Source organism: Indicator indicator, chromosome 30, assembly GCF_027791375.1.
Source record: "Indicator indicator isolate 239-I01 chromosome 30, UM_Iind_1.1, whole genome shotgun sequence".
NCBI classification, from domain to species: Eukaryota; Metazoa; Chordata; class Aves; order Piciformes; family Indicatoridae; genus Indicator; species Indicator indicator.
Genome location: NC_072039.1, coordinates 3015923 through 3041713, shown reverse-complemented (window position 1 = coordinate 3041713; position 25791 = coordinate 3015923). Strand labels below are relative to the sequence as shown.

General features: G+C 40.2%; 1 protein-coding gene across 1 annotated transcript in view; it reads left to right on the top strand.

Moving 5' to 3' along the window:
- Window positions 1-23210, top strand: part of BRIP1 (BRCA1 interacting helicase 1) — a 105262-nt gene extending 82052 nt beyond the window's left edge. Inside the window, exon 24 of the mRNA XM_054394355.1 lies at window positions 23118-23210. Coding sequence (XP_054250330.1) covers window positions 23118-23210 — 93 coding nt within the window. The remainder of the gene's footprint in view (window positions 1-23117) is intronic.
- Window positions 23211-25791: the final 2581 nt, after the last annotated feature.

The window sequence follows — 25791 nt, the reverse complement described above, 5'->3', positions numbered from 1 at the left end:
TCTGTCATCTGGGAGACCTTTTGTGTGTGTGTGTACTGGCAAGCTGCTATTGTGCCCTCCACTTAAGTTTTCTCTTCTCCAAGCTAATAAGTAAATCTGGCTTGGGCTGGTAGCAGGAGAATACCTTTTGTTAAGTGGCCAAAATGCTTTAGAACCAGACCTTGCAGGGATGCAGGTGCCTCAGATTTCTTATGAGTCTTTCTGTTACAAGGAGTAGACTTTCTGCTTTAGTTAGTGTGAACATTCAAGGTGGACCAACAAATGAAAATAATGATAGTGTGGTACAATATTAAGAGGGAAGAGGACAACCTAACACAGCATTTCCAGCCTCCTGTATGTCTTCTGCACACATATTTCAATACAATCATTAAACATATTTCATCATCTCTGTTCCCTTATTGTACTTAACCTGAGGTCACTGTAATATTTCTTAGTTTTAATGCTTCCAGATTTATTAAAGGGTTGCTGATAAATTCTTTTAATCCAATGTGACTTATTGATTCATGTATTTGAAGGATCTTTAATATCCTCTTTGTATGTTTGATTCCTTAAGTGTTGTAAAAAGACAGAAATTGGTAATTGTTGGTAACAAGATCTCTGGGCCTCAGAACTGTGTGTCATTCATTTAAAGAGGATTAGGAGAGGCATGAGCTCAGAGAGCAGGAGACAGTACAGAACAAAACCACAAATGTAATTACGGATGGGACACACAATGGGTGGTTTAAGCATGTCTGTTGTACCAACAGGAATCGGGTAATCACGTATGCCACCCTGGGAGAGGGCAGTTAGCTTGTAAAAGAAGCCCTTGGTTCAAATGCAGAGGAAAGGCTGTGATCAAATGACTCCTGAATTGCAGATGTTTACTTTCATCAGGTTATTTGATTAGGGTCACCATGAGAGAACGGTGTACTAAAGTTAAAAAGCATTTTGTGCAGGAAGGAAAAACTTGCTGCTACTGGACAGACAGATAATTCTTATCCAAACTAGAGCTGTGCATCTCTCCTTTATAAACTGAGTCACTGCTGAATTGCACTAAAGCTGTAAAAGGGTGAGGGAATTATTTATATAAAAGGCAAAACTTGTCTAGGCTCGTAGCATTTAGACTTGGAAATGATGAACAATTGCTTCAGTGAGTGACCGTCCAGGAAATGCAAGTAGCTGATACAAGCAAGACAAGATTGACTCTCTCCTCCCCTTCTTCTCCCCTTCTCACCCCTTTCTTCCTCCATTCTTCCCCCTTTCTTCTGTCCTCCTTCCCTTTCTTCCCCCATTCCCCCCTCTCTTCCTCCTAATCTTCCCCTCTTCTTTACCTTTCTTCCCCTTTCCCCCCTTCTTTACCTTTCTTCTCCCTTTTATCCCCTCTTCATCCCTCCTTCATCCTTCCTTCTCCTCTCTACTTCCTTCCTTCATTCCCCCCTCCTTAACCTCTTCTAGCCCCTTCCTCCCCCTTCTCTCTTTCCGCCACTTCTAACATTTTTTCTTGTTTTATCATCAGAAAGATGTTCAGAATGTTACTGTTCTGCTGCATAGCTGATTTGGTCATATCTTTAGATCCATCCCCAGAGAGACATGGGGAGTCTGACGGCTATCCATCTTCTAACCAGTGGTCCAGGCAGGGCTCCTTATAATGTGAGTGCACTTTACACCTCTTGTCTGTGCTTGGATGTCACATCCAGCTAATACTGAGCTTATCTGGAAAAACTGGCTTTACCAGTTGTAGCAGGTTACTCATTAGAAGAGATTCTATGTGAAGAAACATGAAGAAATGACCCCAAAGCAGGAGATGTGCGCTCATTCTGCACTCTTGGGGCATTTTTCTGTGTTTCAGAATACAAAAGAATGCTCAGATGTGATCCGTCAGCGTGCGGGCAGGATTAAGAGCATGAAACTCACTTACGGACAGAAAAGCTTTATTGCTCTGGCAGTACATTGGGGTAAATTTGTGGCCTCCTCAGTCATGAATAAGAAGGGTCAGGACACTTTTTATCACTCTTTGGGTGCGCAGAGTTGCATTACAGGATGGTATTGTGCCCAGCTATGATTACTACCAGACGGGTGTTTTTTCCCTGTCAAGAATTTGCAATAAACCCAGCATGAGTTCATGGGAGTTTTTGTGGCACTCATCCAGAGTGGTTTCCCAGTGAACACCATGCCAGATATTTAAAGCAATAAGGATATCTGCCTGATAAGTTATTTTTCTCTCTGGAATCCAACATTCAGATCCTTCTGTCAGCCTGAGTGTTCTCCAGTTGCAATCCAAATGCAGCTAACGATCTTGCAATGCCTCAGACAGAAAGTGGAAGTGAGCACGTGAAGTGCCAAAAGAAACTATGAAAGAAGCCTAGATGTAGTGCAGTAATAATTCATGGTTGATGACATTACCAGGGGTGATGAGTTTCACACACATCCACATGTAGGGGAGATGTATTATTTCCTAAGATGGAAAGCTGCAAAATCAATAGGAACAGCTATGGACAGAGTGCCAGGGGGAGACATGGCATCCTCGTTGAATTTAATAAGCAAAGGTTGCCTGATGGTTTTGTTGTTAAAGCAATGTGCTCCCAAGCCCATCTCAGCATTAATGTGCATTAACTCAGCTACTGAGATCTCTGTGGGAATCTATTGTAGTTCATATGTTTGGAAATATAGAACATGGATCTCATTTCATTTCTGTCAAAGCTTTGCCAAGATACTGCTATCAAACGACTTCTGATCATTGTAAACACATGCCATATTGGTTCTTATTGATTGACATGCAAATCTTTGGCAGCAGAAATCCAGGCCATGCCCGTCACTGGCTGTCAGTATGACAGTCGCTCTTCTTTCTGCTGTGATTAAATTGTAACGCCATTAGGGGCTGACTACATTTTATAAGATAGTAACGTGGGCCGGAGAGTGAAGAAGCGGCCGTGGAGCTCTGGCTCTGGAAAGGAAGGAGCCAGACAGCAGCAGTGAGTGGCAGTGTCACTGTTCCAGCCTGTCAGATGGGATGCCCAGGCTAGGAAATGTTAAGCAGCCCCTGCTCATTTTCTGGGGCCTCCATGAGATGGCTTGTCTGTCATGCACTGATACCACCTGTCACATTATTTGATGTCTGGGCACATTTCCTATGCTAATTTTCAGACACATGCTATTGTTACAAAATATTTTTTCAAAGGGGTATGTGCTTTATTTCCAGTTTGTCTGCTCCTCTGATTTAATATTGACATCTCTTTCTTTTCCTTGACATTTACATCTTCTTGAGGCAATGTGTGATAAGTTATGCCAGATATGACCTACTTACTTTTTTTTAGCTGTTCATATACCTTGGCTCTGCATATTTTTAGGGTGCATCTTTATATCTTTTTTTCTTATGTAGATGTATGTAACACAAGCACACACATACATATGTGGTAGAGTTAGATGGTTGGACTCGGTGATCTTAAAGCTCATTCCAACCAAAACAATTCTATGATTCTCTCTGTATACATATATGCAACAGGAGATGGAGATGTGTATATATATATATGACTTTCATTGTATAAGTATTTAGGCCACTCAGAACTGAGCATTCCAAGCTGCAGGAGGTTTCAGAGCTTTGTTTCTTTTAAAGATTATAGGAAAATTAGAGGTTGTTCATTTAATTTCTCTGCCTGTGTGTCTGAAGTCTTAGATGGAAGGCAGGGACACCTCCCACTACATGAGGTTGCTCAAGGCTTTATCCAGCCTAGCCTTGAACACCTCTGGGGTGGGGCATGCCTGGGCAACCTGTTGATGGATGTATGTGATTCTTCAGTTGTCACACAGCATCCTAGCTGCAGAGATGAGTATTTAGCTCAGGTGTTTTGAGTCTGCTGTCTGTTCACCATGTGAATCAGTTTTGTTCAGCATAAAAATGCAACTTAATTCATACTGCACAGTTCCTTTAGCAAAGTGATAATAAAGCTGCTGAATGAGTCAAATTTCCTATAACTGTAAAGACAGAGAGGGACACTGGAAATCTAGACACTTTGAAAATATTAAAGAAAGATATGTTTGAAATATTCTTTCTGCAAATATTGTATGTTCTCCTCCTAGTCTGTTATGAATTGCTCAAGTATGTGGATCAGCCTTTCAGATTTCTCTCCAGTTTTCTCATTAGTAATGCGAGGCAATAAACCTCATACAGAATTGTGGCTTAAAACGTGGGAGAAATCATTTTATCTGTTGAAATTTATGTGTAGTGTCAGATATAAGCACTGGCCTTGGGTCATTGCTGGAGGAAGAAGCACTCTTGGTTCAGCTGCAGGTGGCAGCAGAACACTGGTGGTGTTGTTCCCATCCCCTGCTTCCCGCAAGCTTGTCAAAATGGTAACTACTATTGCTCTGTGTTTAAGCAGAATTTTTTTCCCTAGAGCTGTCAGCCTGGTCAACAACTGAATTCCCTTTCTGAACCATGTATGAATAGTGTTTATCATCAGAGCCTAGGTGAGAGAAGGAATTAAGGCTCTCTAACAAACATCTAGGCATCTTCTGTGCATATCATTTGACGGTAGCCTTCCTTTGTTTTGCATTGGAGTTGTTTCTGAGAACAGTAACAGTGTCTGCCATTTGTCAGAGGACTTTTTTTTCCCCTAGAAATTTGAAGTACTGTAGAAATATTAACAAAATAAATACCAAACTACTTGTTGATGTGTACTGTAGGTAGATTTCCAATTCTGTGATAAGAAGGTGACCGTGAATCTATCCTTTTCATGACTACCTCTAAAGGAACTTCTTACCACTGTAGTTCTTCCTAATGCAAAGGGGGGTGGGGAAGTGCAGTTGAGGATAATGGAACTGCAAGTCAGAGAATGGATTGTGTTTGCTCTCTCTCCCCGTCTTCATATTCTTCACAGCCATCCTTCACAACATAGGGAAGTTCAAAGCAAACTTTTGAATGTGTTCTTTAGAACAAGTAAGCAATTCACAGCTTTCCTGGGCTCTGTCAGATGTTCGTTTTCAGCTGCCTTAGTCACACACCATACTGCTCTGCTATTGTCAGCACAGCATTCAACAAAAAATAATAACTGGGCTTAATAATACCTGGAGCATTGGGAGGGCTTTTTTGTGTCTGATAAAGGTTGTAGCAATGTGCTAAAGTAGAGATACATTATACCAAAGAGCTTCCTATTCTGGGCTACGCCCAGTGCCACAAAAGTGGCTGTGTGTTGGAAGCTGCTTTCATGCGATCACTAGTTACACTAAACTTTTCACAAGTTTATGAATGGCAAGTTGCTAGCAACAAAGACTTTGGGTAAGCACCCCAGAACAACAGACAAAAGCAGGGAACAGACCAACAGTCAAATGCAAGAGCGTTGAAAAGGTACCACTGAAATAACCTTTTCAAGCTCCATTTTCAATGCTATCATAGCAAGAAACTGCAAAACTCAAACTCTTATTCCCCAAGTAAACATTAACTGAAGAATAATGTTTCAGCAGGTGTGCTTATACTGCTATTCAAACTGAAACCCACTCAACACTGCACAATGCTTAGCCCTTTGAACAGGCCATGAAAACAGTTTCTTTCCCAGATTTCTGTTGGAATATGTTGATGGGAGAAAGGGGGAACAGGCACATTAAGCCATGGTGCTAAGCTTGCATGCTTTAATCTTTTCTTTCATTTTCATTTCTGTGGGTTGAACTTGTGGCTGCTCCAAATGCATTTACTGGTTTTACAAATAAACATGTTGGATATACATTCACCTCTATTCTAAAACATTTAAAAGCTTCTTTTCTGAGATTCTGCTTTTCTTTCCAGCCACTTCTTTTCCCTTTATTCTGTGGCAGGGGAGGAAGGGAGCAGAGGTTTAACTTTTGCACTGTGCTGTCAGCTACAGCAGGCTTGCTTATATACCTAGGTGATTATTGTCTGGCCATCAAACTAGTAATAAAATTCCTGTTTAATGTACAGAACTTTAATTTTAAGGCAGAAGAATATTTTTGCAAGGAAATAATTCTCTTTGATGCTAATTTGGATCATTGGATCAAACCCAAATTTACTTCCAGAGGTGTAGTTTGCATATTCCCCAGGCTGTTTTACATAACAGCTCATATCTGAAGCCAGCTCTCCTGGCTTTAGAGTGCCAGGTTCCCACATGTCATTTAGCAGGACTTCCCTGGTTAAATGAGAAATGCCAGTGACAAGTGCAGAGGCACCTGCATCCCTGCCTTTCTGTGGCCAGTGAGGATGAGCTCTAAGAGGGAACAGAAATCAGCTGTGAGATCTTCTGAGAGGGAGGAAGCCTGAAGCTGAAAAGAAAAAGAAAATTGTTGTTTAAGAAGAACAGTGAATTCTTAAGGAATTAAACACAGCAATAACAACTATCACAGATATTTAAAATCTGATAGGAAAGGATGGGAGTTCCCTGGTTCTCCAGGGTGAATTACTCTAGGTAATCATGCTCTAGTAGGGAGACTGAACTAGATGATCTTCAGAGGTCCCTTCCAACCCCTACCACTCTGTGTGTGATTCTGATTCGCAGCGCAGCACCAACGACAAACATCTCCAGTGAGGTTACCTCTGTGAGGCTGCTTTCTCTCAAGTTTTTCCAAACCCCTCTGTATAGGAAGCCAAGTGTTTTGCTCCTGCTGTCATTGCATCAGCAGGAGGTTCTACTACCAGCAAAACTGAATTGATCCACATGATAAAGCAGATAGTAACTGTCTGTTAAATTCAGCTTCTCAGTCCCGGCAGGACTTCTCATTGGAGTTGGCTGCGGGCTCGGTTTTGGGGTTTTTGTACTGCACAGAGTTTAATTATAAAAAGAAAATTTCAGTTCACTTCAACAAAACAGCTTCCACTGGTTTATTGGAGACTTGAGTTTTATTAATGCTGAGCAGCTGTTGGTGTTTTAACTGGGTAGTGCTGGGAGCAGAGCTGTACTGCAAATCCAGCCTCTGTGTGTGCTGAGTAGAGACTCATATGAATTAGTACGGTGCTGGAGCTTGTATTAGGGTGTGATGGAGCAGGGGCCTCTGCCAAGGGAAAGGCAAGCATCAGCCTTCAAAACCTGGGTTCAGATAAATTTTTGTTTTAATTGAATTGCACAAGTTCCTCTCCCCTTCTCACCTCCTGATCTGCTTGCTGGGAAGCTATTAGTTGTTAAATCTTTATGTTAAGGTTTAAGCAAAACATAGTTTTGTCTTTACAAATGTTTTATGGTTTCTGTAATGTTAGTGCTACCCTTTTCTGTTCTTCAGACACTTTGGAGACCATCTAATTCCAAAAGATGAGCATCCAGCTTCCTCATAACATGAACCACCCCACTTTCTCTTTTAGTATCTGTAAATATTTGTCTGAATGTATTGAGATGATTCTGGGTCTTTTCCCAGCAATGATTTATATTTTGTTTGATTTTATAACAGTTTTGCAAGGGGGACAGAAAAAAAAAACCCAAACATTATTTTAGTTATCAAACACAGGAGCTATAAACTTAACCTTTCAGATCAGGGGTTTCAGTACAAAATCTAACCATTTTTTCCTAATACAAGCTCAGACAAGTCTATAAAGCTTTTATAACTTAATGAATGTTTCACACCAGATGCTGATTCCCTAGGTAAGCCAATCTATAGTTAGTGAGACACAATCTTTTCTGGTGGTTTAAGTCTGCTGAAATCAGATTGAGACTTTCCAGACTTGAGAGTGGTCACATTTTTCATAGCTTAACTGTAAATCATCTTTCACTTAGAAGATTTAGAGACAGACTGAGGAGCTAAATCTTTTAGTTTGCCTTCCTAACTAGTAGAAGCCATTAGATGTGCCTCATTATGGCGTTTCCTAAGGATTAGATAAAACAGTTCGGTAACATTCAAAGCAGGACAAATACCATTGCAAGCATAACAACTTTATCTTTCTAATGATTTAGATGTAGAATTAGGTGTGATTGCAAGACACTGGAAATTGCTTGGATTGACAGGGTTGATAATCAAAACCTTTCAGCTGTGAAATTAACAGTAATAAATGATACTGCCAATGATTGTTAGGTTTTGCACCTGTGAACTGAAGAACTCTTATTCTGATACCAGTCAGCAGTTAAAAGTGCAGTTCCTAGTGTCAACACCGGCCAAAATTGCCTTTACTTTACAATTTTTAATGAATATTGGCTTTTAAAATATTTGCTGTATGTGATCTACAAGGGAAGACAAGGACCTTTCTCTATGAAATAGGAATTCGTTTGCTCTTAAATCATGGTAACAATGAGACTAGCAAGGTATTGGCAATTCTGAGTGTGGAATTCTTTTTCTGGATTGAATGTGTTTCAGTGGAGATTTTGACTCCATTCGTTCTTTTTGAAATCCCAGTATTAAAGCAATGTTACTTAGGCAACTTCACTGCTTCTTCAGGTTTGGGGTTTTTGGTTTATTTGTCATTTAAATGGTAGATTATCCCCTACTGCAAATGCTGTTTATTTGTATGTATTTTGATTGTGTCTCCTTTTAATACTCCGTTTGTAATTATAGTAGCATTAAACCAATTTAATGCAAGCTCTAGGTTAAAGAACTGCAAACAAAATATTCAGATTAGTTTACAAAAGAAGTTTGTAACACAGCTGTAGGTGTTCTGTTAACCCTAAAGCAAAACAAAGAGTTAAAGCCGCTTCTTTCCCTCCTCTTCTTAAATTTTCCCTTTCAAAACTAAAGAGAACCTCATGAAAATTGTTTTCATTGTCATATAGAACAGAGCTGAAAGTAAGATGCAATGGGGCACTGCTCAGTGACCTTCTTTCAACAGAGTGTTTTGCAAGTGAAATCCAGAAGTGGGAAATATTCTGCTCTTTATGCTTTTTTTTTTTTTTTTTGTGCAGAAACAAAGCTAAAGCGCCGGTGTTAACACAGAAAAGGGGTGTTAGTTAGCCTTGTCAGTATGCTATCTTCCTTGAAATAACCTTCTCCTTCTCTATCTTTTAGAAAAACATTTGAAACAAAGAGGACAGATTTTGTTATCTATCTAATGCCTTTCTACCTGGATGTATTGTTTCTAACAAGAATGCTGCTCTCTCTGTGCTGGATAGTGAGATCTGGCTGCAATAAACTCCAGACTCAGCAATCTGAGGAAAAGACTCTGGGAACATGATTTAGTGTTCCAGCTATAAGTTCTTTTTGCTGGAAAATAGCATCTAAAAGATAATTCTTCAAGGCATGCTGATGGATTTCCCCCTGTCTGTAAAATGGTAGTGTAATTTATTTGAAAGCTGCTTTTGTTTTATTTTTGATAGGAGTAGAGAAGCTCTTAGCATTATGAGCTTTGTCTGATTAAGTGCGCAAAATGACAAACAAGGTTGTCCTGTGCTCATCTTCTTCCTTCTTTAGGCAGATAATCACCTTTAGAAGCCTGGATCCTATTCAGCTACTCTGTCAGTCAGCAATACCAAGACCCTCGTAAGCCGCATTTATCAAACTAAACACTTGATCTGTATCGGCACATCAGCTGGTGGCAAGGCCTAAGACACAAGATGAAAGTTGCAATTAGGATTTAGGAGGACATTTTATTATCTGAGATTTGAAATAGGTTTTCTTAGTTAATCCAAACATCTTTCCACTCAGATATGTTGACAGAGCCCTTCTGTACATGTACTTACTTCAGCTTAAGTGGGAACTGCAATGGATGTTGCCAAGATTTAATACCTCTAAAAGGAGAATACTTGTCAAGGGCAGGACACTGAGGGTGGAGTTAGAACACTGCCTGCACTCTCTGTTTGTGCAGCCTGCCTGGGTATTCAAAAGCCAAACACTGAGTTCTGAGGCAAAATGTCCATCTTTTCCTCAACAATAAAAACTGTTTCTTAATGAAGGACAATTAGTGGCTTAAGCAAGATTAGAATATGCACCAGCAGCTTTCATAGAAAGACAGCTCATGGAAGCCCAGAGATTGTGTACGAATTCTGTGCGCCCAGGGCTCTGTTACATAAAGGGTGGGTTTCCCAAAGCCTAAAGGGCAAAATAAAATGCTTACCTTTCTCATCCTCTCTGAAAGTGCTTCCTTGCTTTAGTAACAGGACATTCTTTTTCTTATTGGTGTTTGTAGTCCAACCTCAGATATTTCTCCTTTCTACATAAGAGAAACTGGTGTTTGTAGCCAGTGAAACTGAACCAGCAGTGGATTGATCTGGCTGGGTCACAGGTAATGTTCTTGTACCATTCTAATTTCTCTGCAGTATGAGAGCCAGCCTCACTGGGCTGTTGCTGTTGTCTCCAGCTTTGGGTATTATGTGTTTTGATTTGCTGCTGTCCTGGAAGATGGAGGCTATTCCAGTACAGAAGGATCACTGAAGATTTTATCCTCGGTTTGATTTATCAGTGTGCAGCTCACCAGGCTGTATCTGGCATATCTTTGGTGCTTTGGTATCCCTGTTGTTATCTGCAAGTGTTTTTGCTCCACTCTGTTTGCAGCGGTGAAAGAAAAACATATGCAGATATCCAGATTCTATTGTTAGTGTAGAAATTTAAGCAAGCTGTTTACATTTTCATGACTATAGCCACCATGCCAAATGATAGGTACCTGAACGACTCCTTTTTACAAAAGAACTGAGGTCATGATACTAAATGAAGTAAGTTTTTACATTTCAGCGTGGCTGTACAGCCAGAGTCATTTCTAAAGATAAGGCCAAACTGTTCTTCACTGCTGAGCAGAGATGATATTCTGAATAAGCTGCTGTACAGTGCACTGCTTGGACAGCAGAGGTCCTCAAGACCCAGCTGTTCATGCTCTCAAGTGGAAATTTAGCAACAATTGCATTCCATGAGTCATTTGATAAAACAATTTCACTCGTGGATTTTGTCCTGCTGTTAAACAAAGTGGTCATCTTGCTTTTGGTAACTATTGTGAAATATCTGCTATTATTTCTTTTGCAGTCTTGCAGTGATATTTTAGGAAAATATTTGGAAGGTTTAAGCACTCCCTCATCAAGCCTTTTGAAGAAAACATACAGCAGTATTTTAGAAAAGCAGTTTTTTGTGCCTCATTTGTCATTAAATGACAATGCAGCTGTCTAGGAGCATAACTTTTTAATTATTATAAGAAAATATTAAAATATAAGTCTGCCAGCCATAAATCATAAGTTCATGTTCAACTAAGACTTCTTCCTGAGATCCAGTCTAAACCTATTCTCCTTCAGCTTCAAACCATTCCCCCTTGTCCTGTTGCTAGACACCCTTAAGAAAAGTCCCTCTGCATCCTTCCTGTAGGATCCCTTCAAGTATTGGAAGGCAGCTGAAAGGTCCCCTCTGGAGTCTTCTCTTCTCCAGGCTGAACAACCCCAGGTCCATCAGCCTACCCTCACAGCAGAGGTGCTCCAGCCCTTGGATCATCTTTGTGGCCCTCCTCTGGACTCGTTCCAACAGTTCTGTATCCTTCTTATGCTGGGGACACCAGAATTGGATGCACTATTCGAGGTGGGGGCTCACAAGAGCAGAGTAAATGGTAAGAAATGATATGAAATGAAATTGTAAATGTTGAGAGTTTTTTCTTCTTCATAGCCTACTGGCTGAGCACCTTAACTAGCTCTGTCTGGCCTGAAAACCCTTCCAATTCTGTTGCTGGTAACTTCCCTGTAACCTGGGCAACTAAACTTTGAACAGAAAGCAAGACTTTAAGTAAAAGTAGCTGCAGTTTATTTTAAAATATTTTCCATGATTAACACATTTTTAATGGCAGGAAACACTCAGATTTTGGCTTCCTCATTAAATATGCTGGAGAATAGGTTTTGCTCTGGAGTAGCTGTTAGCTTCATGTCTCCACTCACAATTATTTCCGAATTGTCACACTGCTTACCCATGCTACTAGTACTGACTTGGTTGGTGATTCACAGCTTTTCGGAAGGCCAAAAGAAAAGAAAAGAAATGCATTTTACTTCACCTTGGTTCACTACTGTCTTTAACCTGTCATGTTTTCTGGACAATCTCAGGGGAGTGCCTTTTTCTAAAAGCTCTCTGAGTGATGGCTTAAGATCTGTCTTGGATTTTACATGGATTAAGTTTTAAATTAACATAAGAGAATAACTATGTGAATCAATTTGATCAAAGAAAAAGTGTCACTAATTATTTAAACAGGACACTTACTACAGAGGTTTAAAGGCAAAGAAGCGGATTTCCCTTGCATGTGGATCAAATCAGAAGTATCCCATAATTGACTCTTTACAAGACCTTGCTGCAGCGTAATGGACTAGATATTAAAGCCTTAAGTATTTAAAGCTAGTTTCCGTCTTTCTCTAAATGGAGGTCTACCACTAAGAGCTATTTTACAAGTCTGACACATTAGCTACATCACTGTGAAATACACTGGGCTCTGGCTTCTCTGCTCCGGAATTTCAAGAGCTTTCAATAGTTAAATGGTGTGAAATGGGTAGCATTGAACCTGTGAGAAGGAATGAGCATCCTACAAATAAATTCCAGATGGAGACATCTGCTGGAAAGGAACAGAGATAGTAGATGGTCCCTTTTTATAAGCATTTAATTAATTTATCTTTGCCACCTATTTTCAGTTCTGTTGGTGCCTCTTGGGAAAACTCAGCTCTTGGGAAAGCCCATTATTTGCTGACAACAGGCACCTTGTTTTTCCTTTCTGGGTTCTGAAGATGTTGTCTTCTGCATTTATTTCTGTTTAAAAACGGAATCAGATCAATGCTATTACAAGTAAAACACTAGTTTGTACTTAAGGGAAGAATTTATTTTCTTATCTAAGGAGCACACAGCAAAGGAGGGATCTTATCTAAGGAGGGGATGCAGTAGAGTCATTCCAAAAAAAAAAGAGACTGATATCTTCTTGTCCAGTCTTCCTTGTTTGCACGGAATACTGCACGGGTTAAGCTATCAAAATAGTAGAGATGGTATTCCTAAGGGAACTAAAGGTAGTACAGTTGATCCCATCTTACTAAAAAAAAGCAAAATAAAAAATTAAGTCACAAATAAGACAGGAAAATATGAAAATGTTGTAGGTAATCCCATTAAAGAGTTGATTGGATTAAGCCAATCCTATTTTCTTTTATTCGTTGTATTATTATTATTATTATTATTATTTTGTTACTAGTATTATATTTAATATAATATTTTATTTTTATAATTATTTTGTATTATTATTCATACTATTACATTTTAAAAGGTATGTGTTAGATTTCTGTCAGTATAAACTTCTGTTTGTATCGATCTGAGTTTAAATTGTTCACGACAGTCAGAGATGAGCCTCCATGCTCTTCATTTTCCATTGATCTATGCTTCAAGTTCTCTCTCCCACCATGTATCCCAGCCTTCACCCAGGCTCCATCTTTTCAGACAGCTCTACAGATGTGGTTCAGTGGTGTTCCACTGACAGAAGAAAGCTATGGGCTGTGTTTCTCAATCAGTTTCTTTTTGTATGGAAATAACTCATAGATAAATATCTCTTTACTATAGTGGTTTATACTATATAGACTTAGAGGATAATATCCCTTGGCAAACCAAATAATCCTTAATACGATCCAGAATTTACTTTTAGCCAATTTCTGATTTCTAATGTCAGGTAGAAATCAAATCATCCTGAAACCAACTGGACACCAGGCAGGGAAAGGAGCCTTGTGAAGGAAGAAATTTTGTCCCATAGGCACCATTTAAAATTCCAAAAGATGTGAAAAATTCAAAGCTCTTAACTTCAATTTGTAACATCTGCGATTTCAAACCAGACATAAACAGTACGGAATGAAGTATGTGTTTTTTTGTGTTTCCTCAAAATAACATAGTAAATATTAAAGCCACAAATTATACTTTGAGACTGGACATCGACTAAGGCTTACTGCAAAAGACAAAGTATTTCATACACAAAGATCAAAGTATGCTTCAGAAGCGTTTTAAAGGAGAAATGCTTTGTGAAAGTTAGTCAGAAACTTTGGCTTATGGATTTGACTGTTCCATTTTCTGTAGGTGAAGAAAGACAGCCAAGTTTTCAAGTATTTATTTTCACAATTATTCCTAAGCTTGTCATCTTCTCTGAGGAAAGGACCTCCCGTATTTTGGTTTAGCCATGTGTTCTTCGTGGGAACGTTGGGGTTTCTTCATTCAGCTGCAGTCAAGGTTTGAGCAGCTAATAACAAGTAGTTTAACAAAACCTCGTTTTTCACATTTGGCAGGTTGACATTGTCTGCCCAGCAAGGCTACTGCTAGGCTTAGTGTAACACTTTGAGCAAACACTGGTTTTGCAAAGTGATTTTGGTTTCGTGTAGCCCAACCATATACATGATCAAATGTACCCAGCTGACCACATCCTCCCCACCCCTGGCAGTGAGGGGCAGAACCCATCTTTTCATAGTCTAGACAGGGCCTAAGAAACAGATTTATCTTTGTCTGAGCAATTTCAGGATTCCTTCTGCTCCATCCAGACTGACTCTGTGTGATGCATTCCCTGGATCTGTTCTCAGCCTCCATGCAGTGCCCAGGTAAGTGGGGTCTGCATAGTGCTGTAGGGTGGCCACTTTGGGGAACACCCAACAAAGCAGACCTCCAATCCTCCCATAACAGCTGCACCTCCCCCTGCTTGGACTTGCATTCATACTCATGGCTTGCATCCCCCAGTTTTCCCCTAATGATTTCAAAACAGAACAAAACAGAGTTTGAATGGTGCATTTTTTTTTTTTCCAATGACCTTCCAACTTTCCACATCCTGCTCCCATGGCATCGCAGAACTATTCCAGCTCTTTTGCTGCTTGGACTGCAGGGGACTGAGTTGTTAAACCTTTTACATCTCAGTGGTGAAAGTTGTGTGTCCTTCTTTAAATCTAGTATTATAAGTTAATACTATTTGTGAAAAACCTTTTGACTTGTGTCGTATCAGAAGGAAATATTTAGACCCTCAAAGGTCCTGAGCATCATTGTACCAAAAAAAGGGTTTGTTAGTTTCTATTACCTCCAAAAAAAAGTAAAACCAAGAACCCCCTTAACTCAGTTTTAAAATCTTGCCAGGCTAATTTTTCAGTCATGAGATTTCTGCCTGAAGTACTTTTCCTGGGCTATCTTTGCTTTACACCAAAAAAAATATTTTTTAAAATCCAGTTTTCCGTTGATTTTCTTACCTAGAAAAGCAGCTAGGAGCTAATAAAAGGAGGAAGGCTGCTCCAAAGAAAGCACTGTGGCTGTTGTAGATTTGCAGGGCTGGTCTGGGGAGCCACAGGAGGTGCTGTCAATCTCCTTCCTTTCCCTCATTTGCAAGGCAGAACTGGAGAAGACCTGAGCATGTACCCACGGTGGAGGCTCCATTTCAGTAGCGTTCAAATAACGAAGATTTTAATTTGTGTTTTAAAATTAAGTAACCAACAAAAAACCATGTGAGACTAAGGAAAAAAAGCCTGATCTTCACAAAAAGAGAAATGCCAAAGACTCTTTCCCCAGACACATCCGTACTTCCCTTCAGCTTATCTGGCTGCACCAGACCTGATTTTGTGTTTTCAAAATGAACATTAATTTCTAACCACACACTGAGCACCCAAAAAGCTTGCTGAGGTAAATGGCATGAAGTATGCTAGGTGCCATTTGTTCAGAAAAAAATATGGGCTGAAGGCAGGATCCTCTGTTTCTTTTAAGACTTTAGAGGTATGGTGACTAAGCAAAGCAGCAACATGCTTTGTACCTCATTTTAAAATGTTGAAGCCATTACTAATGAAGGGGGGGAGAGCTGTATGGGGGATGTGTGTATTACCTTATAATTCATCTCCTAATCCAAGCTGAAGCCAGGGCATTTAAATCTCGCATACCAGTTGTATTTCCAAAGAAAAACACTAGAGACATAACCACCAAGGTGTTCCTTGTCTGTCAGGCAGGCTGCAGGCAGTTTTGGCTAACTGCTAATGTGTCCAGCATGGAAAGCTCAAGTTCATTTAAGCATCAACTTTCTGCTGAATTAACTTTTAATTACTTAATTATTGATCTATCAAGATGTATCTTTGTTAAGGTTCATTCCTATACTGTTTTTTTCCATCAGCTTCCATCTGATTCTTGTCTTGTGTTCAACTTTTTTGCTTTGGTCAGTAGCGTTTCAGTCCTGTCTTAAATCTTTTTGGCAGCATTTTGTTTTCCCAGGAAGTTCTGTGGAGAACCACAGAGGTTTTCAACTCTGAGACAAGCAGCCTGCTTGTGATTTGAAACAAAACAATGCCTTTGTGTTTTTTGGGATTTTTTTTTTAAGCTTTGATTTAATTTCTAGGCTTTCTATAAATGCCCTTAGAATCTACCAAACAGAGCTAATGGAAATTTATGAATGACATCCTCAAGATGCAAGTAAAGCTTGCATACGTCTTTAAACTGTTAGACTCTCTGAAAGACTGCAGCCTTTTAGTATGCCCCAGGCTCTGCTTCTCTCCATCCAACAAATCCTTCAGGAACATTAATTTAATTGTGTTAAATTTCCTAGGGGTGTTAATTGAAGATGTTGGAAGTAAAGATATGAATCCTGGTTCATAGTCACAAATGTTTTATTTCATCTCCAGATAGATTATTTTCAAATAATGTGCAATTTGGTCTTCATTTCCTCTCCATTTTATTTAAGAGAAAAAGCTTTCTGCGTCGTTATTTGCTGTTGCAGTTAATCTGTGCATTAAGAGTAGCAAAAGTTAATCGTACAGCATGGAAGGCTTGCATGCTACTTGGTAAATTTAATCCATCATCCTGTGTTTATTTGTCAGCTGTTTAGATTTCATTCACTTTGAATCAGTCTTTTCTCTCCCATTCATGTGTGAAGTATGAAATAAGTTCAAGATGTGGGTCCAAGTGTGTGGATGCGTGTCTCAGCTTCTACTCTGACAATCAAAGATTAGTTCATTTCTTTCTTGGTTTTTGTGAAGAACTTGGGATGGGAAAAGTATTCATAATCCCCCTAACTATATTTAGAAACCTCGGGTTTAAGACATGCCCTACAGAGAGATCAGTTGTAGAACCAGCGTTGTTTGTAACGTTGTCATCTTGAGTATTTCAGTGAAAAATGGCTCTGCTTTTTCATAGTCCACCCTCCAACTTTCCATTGAGATATAAATATGTTGTAAATGATATGCTGAAGGGAGGCTGCTAATGTAGCTGACCATTTGGAAGTTTCATGTGCAAATAAACCTGTCCCTTTTGTTCTTTCAAATTAGAGTTACAACATGCTGTGTTAGCTAGAGTATTTATTTATATGACAGTTCAGCCTCATGAAATCATTTTTTAGTCCTTTATCATTATTGCCAAGATTTTCTTATTATTCTCTCATTCACAGCACATTGATAATCTTTATGCCTGTATTTTTCATTCCTTTATCATTATTCATCATGAGGGTGGTCAGACACTGGAACAGGTTGCCCAGGGAGGTGGTAGAAGCCTCATCCCTGAAGGTTTTTAAGGCCAGGCTGGATGTGGCTGTGAGCAACCTGCTCTAGTGTGAGGTGTCCCTGTGCATGGCAGGGGGGTTGGAACTAGATGATCCTCGAGGTCCCTTCCAACACTAACAATTCTGTGATTGCCAGGATTTTCTTTTCTCTCATTCACAGCATGTTGATAATCTTTACGCCTGTGGAACCTGATAGAGCGTCCTAAACCGTATCAAGGTTGTTCCTTTATCCTGCTGTACATGGGCTGATCCATAGCTCTGGTACCACCAAATTTCCAAAGATAATCTTTGGTTGAGTTTCCAGTTGAAAGCAGACCTGTGTGCTTAGTCCCCCAGTTCTTCCCAACCTCCTCATGCTGTGGGAAGTGCCGCTCAAGAGGAACAGCCTCAGGGAAAACCTCCCATCTTTCAGCTGATGAAAGCTGCTCTCTTCCTGGAGCCAAGACAGTGCAATAAGCATCAGAACACTGCAGACTCCAGCACTCTGGCAATCCCAGTTGTTGCTGGGAAACTTTTTGAAAGGCTCCAGAAGGATCTGCAGAATATGGCTGGACACATCTGCCCCAAAACCATGTGGCTGAAACAAGATGAGGTAAAGGAGGAATCCCACCACCACAATGGGCTTGTTGGGGCAGCACAGCTGACAGGCAAGTACCTCAGCTGTCAAATCCTTCCTTGCCACAACCAGTGTATTTCTGCTCTTAGTATTAAAAGTGTGTCAGAATTTCCATTATAAACCACTTATTTTGTGGGTTTATAGCTTTACCATAAAAATACACCTTGAGTTGAGTCTTGGCATACAGCCATTTGACTTCTAACACAATATTGATTCAAAACATCCAGACAATGGTTTTATCTGAGAACTTGCTGCTTTTTTCCCCCCTTTTGTTCTCAAGTACCTTGTTCTCTGCAAGACTTGCAGAAATCAAAGGTGGCCAGATGTAATTTCCACAAGAATCTGCAATGCCTGGAAGCCCTTTTTGGATGGACTGGGATACGTGATAAGAAAGAAAGATCTAGGGACATCTACAAAGTTCTCAGGCCAGACAGGAAGGCTGGATACAGACCTCCAGGGCTGAATTCACATCATCACTGTCTCATCCAGCAGTCTGACTGCCATCACCCAGAAAGTTTACCAGAAGATAGCAGAAAGCAGCAAACTTTTGGCCAGCCTGGAATTTGCTAGCATAAATGAAGAAATAAGCTAAAAATATCAATTTTGGAGTGAAATCAAAGACTCTTGGGTCACATTTGAAGTCTGTAGTGGAACAAAACGATTGTCAGTCAGTGATTTCTGTGAGGTGAGAAATTAGGATTAAAAAAATACTAGTAATTTGGAATGTACAGATCCTCAGATAGGATATGTCAGGTCAGCTCAAAAAAATATCAAACCCTTTAGCTCTGAGCTTCAGGAGGAGCATGTGGCCTGTTCAAATCACAGCCCCAGTGAACGACTGGCAAAGGTGGACAGAAACTGGAGCTCCTAGCAGCCAAATCCTGTAACCCAAGTAGTGTTTATAAAAAGAATGATGAAAAGGGGTGATCCTAATCTGATCCCTGGCCTTGCTGCACAATTAGGAAAAGTGATAATCTTGGTTTGTAAAACAAAGGAAACTGGCAGCTGTGGAAAAATTAAAGGAAGTAGCTCAGTTAAATATTAGACATGAAAAAATTTGCCATAAAACCCTCTCTGAGGTTGGCTAGGAGAGTACCTCAGAAAGGTCTAGGGAAACCTCTTCAATGAATTCAGGAAATGTGAAGACACGAAGCTGAAAGTGCTGAGCTCTGAAAAAATGAGAACAAAGCTTATAGCTTTTCTCTAGATTTGGTCAGTTTACTTTTTGGATGTCTATTAGGATCTGTGAAATGAACGGATTAAAGTACCCTTTCTCAGGCTGAAGTTATTGGACGAGGTGGACTGCAAAAGAATAAATTGCTCTCAAGCAGGCAGAGTGACTGCTGGCAAGCAGGAAGCATGGAAAGGTGGGAAAATTGATTTTGAAAATCCATCCCCTTCTGAGCAAGTGTAACTGAAATGATGGATAAGCCCTGGAAGGATTTGGATTTCCTTATACCTACTAACAGAGTAATACATGCTGGAAGTATTGTCTTACAAATTAAAGCTCCAGAAATTTTCTTTCTTTATGTGGCTCAGGTGGAGCACAGCTTTTGCAGTAACTGCTTTGCAGTGAGCAGGTTTTCCTAGCACAGCACTGGACTGGTACAGCAGCTGCTTGGTGCAGGATCTTTTTACCCAAGTAAAGGTAGAGTGACGCGAATCACATTTGAAGAGCCAAGCCCTTGCAGAAATCTTAGCTGCTACCTCTGAAGGAGAGGTTCATTTTCTCCTGCACTAAGAAATTTAAATTCTAGGTTCATTTAAATGCAGAGATTCAGCATGGAGTCACTGTCCTTGGAGCTGTTCAAGAAACCTGTGGGTGTGGCACTTTGGGACATGGTTTAATGGCCATGATGGTCTTAGGTTGATGGTTGGACTTGATGATCTTAGAGGTCTTTTCCAACCGAAACAATTCTATGATTCTATGATTGTGTGATGCTGTAGGTAGATGAACTTGCTCTATCTTTAACTCAGCCAGCACAGGGAACTGTAACTTTAAAAATACAACAGCTCAGAGATCAATACATGTCAGAAAGGTCCACTAAGTACCGCCAGGCTACCCTGAGCTTGCGAGCTCTGCTGAGCTCAGAGTCACCATTGCTGATGGCACTTCTGTTAGCTGGGATAAAGATACCACTGCTGGGCCACAGTCACTGTTTCCATGCACTGTTTAGATTCCCTAACGTTTTTTTTCCAGTGAAAAGTCAGTTCTCTGGATCCAATAAATATTCAGCCTACACACAGTGGTCTACCACAGACTGATTCTGAGGGAAACCAACCCATCACACCGCACCTCGCTAGTTAGCAAAAGCAAAGTGGTAAGGAGTGCTACTGGGCATCAAGGAAATGAACTGGGATGGGATAAGTGAGCTTTCAACAATTTTTGGACCTCACTCCTAGTTCTGATTAAAGTCAAATGGTGGCCTGAGCAGATTCTGCAGAGCCAAGTAACAGGAAAAGGGGGAGGGAGCAGCTTGCAGAGCAGGACAAGACCTACTGCAATTTTAAAAGCTGTCTTTTGACTCAGCACCTGCTGTGTTTTAGGGGATGGGGAGAAGGTATGGTTCAGCATGCCTGGTTCAAATTATTTCTAGATGATATCTTGGTACAAAGTAAAACATTTGACCAAGAACTGACGTATTTACAAATGGTCTGCAATACTTTGAAAGTCATCATCCTAAAAGCAAATCCAAAGACAAGTGAATCATTGCAAGCAGAAGTAATTAATTAGGAGTACTCAGGTGGCCAAGGAATGGTTTTTACAGACAAAAGGAAAATGGAGTCAGGACTATCCTGACCAGCTCTCCAGACAATGGCAGCCAGGTGAAAGCTTCTGGGTTATTTCAAGGATTACTGCTACTATTTCAGTCTGTTTAGCTGTGGCTTTGTGAGTATTGCAAAACCACTGCATGAGCTGGGTAAGAAGGAAGCCATTTCAGTGGCCAGCATAGTGGGGTTGAACATTTTCAGCTTTTAGAAAAAGCTGTTGTAACTGCTCCCACTTGAACCTGCCCATGTTTCAAACACCTCAGGCTGGACACAAATGCTAGCACTTATGGTCTGGGGGCAAGATTGACAAGAGAGAATCAAAGGACTTGAGGGGATGGTGGCATATTACAACAAAAAGTTTATGTGCTCAGGGGACAAATTAATATTCTGCTCAAAGAACATCTGACAGTGGTTAAATGTATAGAACATTTTCACTGCCTTTTCTTTGGAAAAGGATATATGGCTTGGACAAATCTCAGCAGGCTGCAGGGACTCTGAAGGACACATTGCCTCCTGACCACTGGAGGGAGGAAAGTTGTGCTTCCATGGTGTGAAGCAAGCTTGAGCACAGGTTTAGCTGGAGAGCAGCATTGGAGGTTTGTTGCCATCGCTGTCCTATCCCACAACATGAGGAACAGGACATCAGGGGAAACTCTGGTAGTACCCAGTGCCTTATTTTTTTGTAAACAAGCATGATTGTGCTGAAGAAACACATGGCTCTGCCGTCCATTAGTTTCTCCTGCCATAAGTATGCTGCAATAAATTGGATTTTATTAATTTGTTAGTGTCAAGGAGGTGTGCTGTGATGAAATTCTCCATCTCTACTCTTAGATCAAGCAAAGAAAATCTGTACCTTAAGGAAGGACTAACCTTGTGGGTTTATACCTCTCTATCTGTAAAATACCATGATGATTTCTGGGGTCTGTTCATGTGAACTAAGTAACAGGCTGGTAATTTTCTTTCTACATTAAACAAAGTGTGTTACAAAATTTTGAGGAGTTTCTGCTATAGCAAACACAGATGCAGCTTTAATTTTTTTGTATCTAAAGTCATGATTTCCTAAATGACTTTGTCTATACCTGAACCATCTTGGAGCCATCCTGTTATGTTTCTAGTGTCTCACTGATGTGTGAAGCAACAGATTGTGATACCAGAGTTCCATAAGCGAAGGGAAATAAGTGCAGGGGTTTAAATACATTTGTTATACACAGATATCTCCATTTCTGGACATGACAGGCAGCTGAAAACTGAAAGGACAAAGGCTAGGAAAGTGGGTACTTAGGAATAACCTGATTTTAAATGATTTGTTTCATCTGAAAGCCATTTGCTGCTTTCTTCAAGCAGCAGGAGGGATCAAACCCAGGGAAATCAGCTGTGTAAAGATTTTCATCACTGTGAAACCCCTGAATGAGCTCATGTAAATCAGTGGTACTGCTGGGTTACTAGGGGCTGGCCAGAAACACTGACCTACATCAGCAGGGGTGTGTTTCATGGAACATGAAGCAGGGATGGTTTTGTCACGTGCAAGCTGGTGATGTGGGCTTTACACAGCAGAAGTGCCAGGTACACTTGAAAATCAGGAGTGGGAGGGGGAGCTTCAGAAAACGGATTGTGAATGTGGGAAGCCCTCCTGCAGGGACAAGCACATTACCATTAAACAGCAGACTCTGTTGGCTGTTACTTGTGCCTGTTACTGGGGCCCCTCAATCTGTGACCTCAGATCCATCTGTACCTGGGAGGTACAGGGATTCTGGGGTACTGTGAGGTCTGAGCACCTACGCAGATTTCAAAGTAGCTTTGTGCTTTAAAATTTGCTCTGTTGGAGGCTGTAAGGAAGAAGGTTTGAGGTTGCTTAATGTTTCTGATTCGTGTGGCTTGGTCTCCATTCTCATTTCACCTTTATTGTGCCTGCTGAGCTACTCAGTGTAACAGCTCCTCCTCACAGTGCTCTGTCCTCTAGTGGGATCCTCAGGGTAGGGTGTGAGGACCCATGGAGCTCACTCATGTATGTTCTTCATGGGCTTGCTGCAGGACACTGTGGCACATGCAGATCTAGATGATTTCTTCTGGATCCCTTTAAAGTCCATTAATCTTTACAGAGCTGGGACTTGAATAGCAAATGGTCCACTCCAGCAAAGTGCTGAGCTCCCTCAATTCAAAACATCTTGCAGAATGAGGCCGAAGACTATAAGTTAGGAAAAGGTGTGAGGAGAACTTTATTAGCGTGGCAGATATTTAACCTGTAGAAAGAAACCCCACAAATGTTAGCCATTTTAAGTGTATTTCACACTTTTTGACTATTTGAAATAACCACATTTGTAAAAACTCCTTTTAATGAATAGAGCTCTTTATGTACAAAGGCAAACCTTTCCCCTAAGTACAGTACTTTTAAAATACTTTTTTCTTTTGTAGGTCTGGCTGCTTCCCTCATCTGTTCATTATTGTTTACTGCCACGGAACCTTCAAGACCTGAAAACAGGCAACTTAGATTATACTTCATCCTAAAAGTTTTTTTGCTGATCCACACCACATATTCCTCAGGACTAATAAGATAAGTCAAGGACTTTGTTATTTAATACCAACTCTGATGAATCAACTGGAGAGGCAGTGCAAGCTTTGTGTATGAGCAATGGGAAAGAGCTACCTGGTTACCAACCGTGGCTCCATTGAAGTCAGTGGGGGTTTTGCCATTTGACTTCAACAAAGCAAAGGCTTCACCATATGTTTAAAAGGATATTTTTTTCTCCCTGGGCCTGTTGTCAGAATGCTGAGAAACATACAATCTTCAAATCTGCCTTCCTTTACACATTGGAGTGCTTCTTTACTTTGAGGTAATTTGATACCAGTATAATTTGATATCAAAACTTCTCATTGAGGTAATTTTATTTCAAGTCAGGTTAGAATAGGTTCTTTTTTTTTTTTTTTCCCCTAACTTCTTGTGCATTTAGAGACCCTCACGTGGCAATGTCTGGGCTAAGAACAAGGTAGGGGAGTGTTGGCTTATTTTGTATTGCTGGGATTTCAGCTGAATTAAAGAAAAACAGAAATGAAAGGATTTGCATTTGTTTATGTGATTAAATAGAGCCATATAAAGTTGGAGCCGAGCTAGGAACACAAACCTTCACCTTTTCTGCAAGCACACCATAAAGGGAGAGGCAGACATGTCATATCTACCATATCAATGTCATTTCAGAGTATGGAAAGAAAAAAAAAGAACCACCTAAACCCCTCACTCTTATTTGTCTTAGGAAATATCGAAAACTTTTATGGGGAATTGGGAAAATATTTTTTTGGCCAGCATGAAAGGTAAAATCCTGCAGCACAAAGTACAGACATGGGCACAGAGACTGAACAGACGGGCTGCTGTAAAACAACCATTTAATAAGGCATTAAAATGCCATCGACTTGGACACATAAAAAAAAAAAAAGCTATGAAAACAAATGCCTTTCAAATAATTAGGATCTTATGCTTGAGACCAGTGTTGATCTCTATGCAGAGATTTTCCTGCTGAAATCAGACCCAGCCTAAGTCTGATCGTCTAAGGAAGGAATTAGCGGCGTATAAATTGGCTGCTGCTTGAGATTTTTTCTGGTTCTGCCATACCTAACCACTCACATAAATGATTACTTCAGCCTTTCTATCTATCTCCTCCTCTCTGTTTCCTAAAATATTCTGGAATACATTTGGTGCAGCATGCCAGAATAATTTTTTAATCGAAGCTCAGATTTTTATCATGAGTGTGTGAAATGGTTGAATTATTGGCTTTTTACCTACCCTCTGTGAGTGAATCTGAGCCAGGCTTAACAGATGCAGCCAGAAATAGCAGCAGGACCCCATTTCTGGTCTTGAAAATGTAGTGTGACTTTGCTTTCGCTTGAAGAAACGAATTTGTATTGATTTGAAGTTGTAACAATAATTTCTAGTGGTAGCTGGTGTGTAAAAGGCATCAAACTGTTGTATAAATTTATCCTTTAAAATATATTAAAAATTCTTCCAGAACAATTTAATCAACTCAAATTCCAAAAGAATGATTAGAGGTCTGTGTCTGTGTATTTAAGCCTGGCTCACTGCTGTCATGATCTTCTTCATCACAGTTCCAAAAACCAACACTAAATTCAGTATTTGGAAGGGTGTGCATCTTTGGTAATGTAATTAACGTGAGGAACCAAAATAATCAGGTGGTGATCGAAGAGGTGAGCATCAGATTCTTGATTTAGAGTTGGAATTTAATAGATTTCATAACAAAAGGAGCATTAAATAAATATTGGTTTTCTTATATAGTAATATTACTGGTTTGATCTCCATTTTCCTGAGGATTAACATCAATAGTCTTGGAGAAATTAATGTGTCCCTTCAGTATTTCATTTTGTTTCCTGTTTTGTCATTAGTCAACAGTTAGCCCCTGAGGCACATCGCTTTAAACTTCTGATCCAGCGTCTGCCTTTCAGCTCTCTAATTTCAGATCCCTTGTGTTTTTAACACAGAGAACTGGGTCTCATGCTAAGAGCCCGTGTCTAACATTCAGAACCACCAGAACTGGAGATGCTGATCTTCATCTGTGATTTCATCTGTTAATCAGTTTTATATGACTTTCTGCTAGCCTGGCTTTCCAAGGTGTGAAAATTTGCACTGCGGAGGTGTTTTATGGATTGCAACTGTAATTTTGGAATAAGATTCTAAATAACTGGGCTGGTTGTAAAGCTTTGGGCAGAATTCTTTTAGGTCCCTGTGAATTGCTGTTAAACCTATTGTAGCCATTTGGCTAGCAGTACATCCCAATTAGTAACCCTGCTATCTAGCAGTGGCAGTATGTAAGTGATTTGGGTTTTTAAGTCAGTCGTAAATGATTAGTCCAAAAGAGTAGCATAAAACTTCGAGCTAGTCCCCTGCAGGAGTCGGCTGGAGGAAATTAAAGGATCAACAACACAAGGGAAGCACTGAGGTAGGATTGTTCCAGGCTGCAGCCACAGGCTTTCACATGCACTCAGGAAATTGACTTCATCAAAAGCTGAGGATGCAGGCATGAGGATGAGGAGGATAGCGCAGGTGATGATGCTAAATCATGGCTCAACAGCACATCATGTC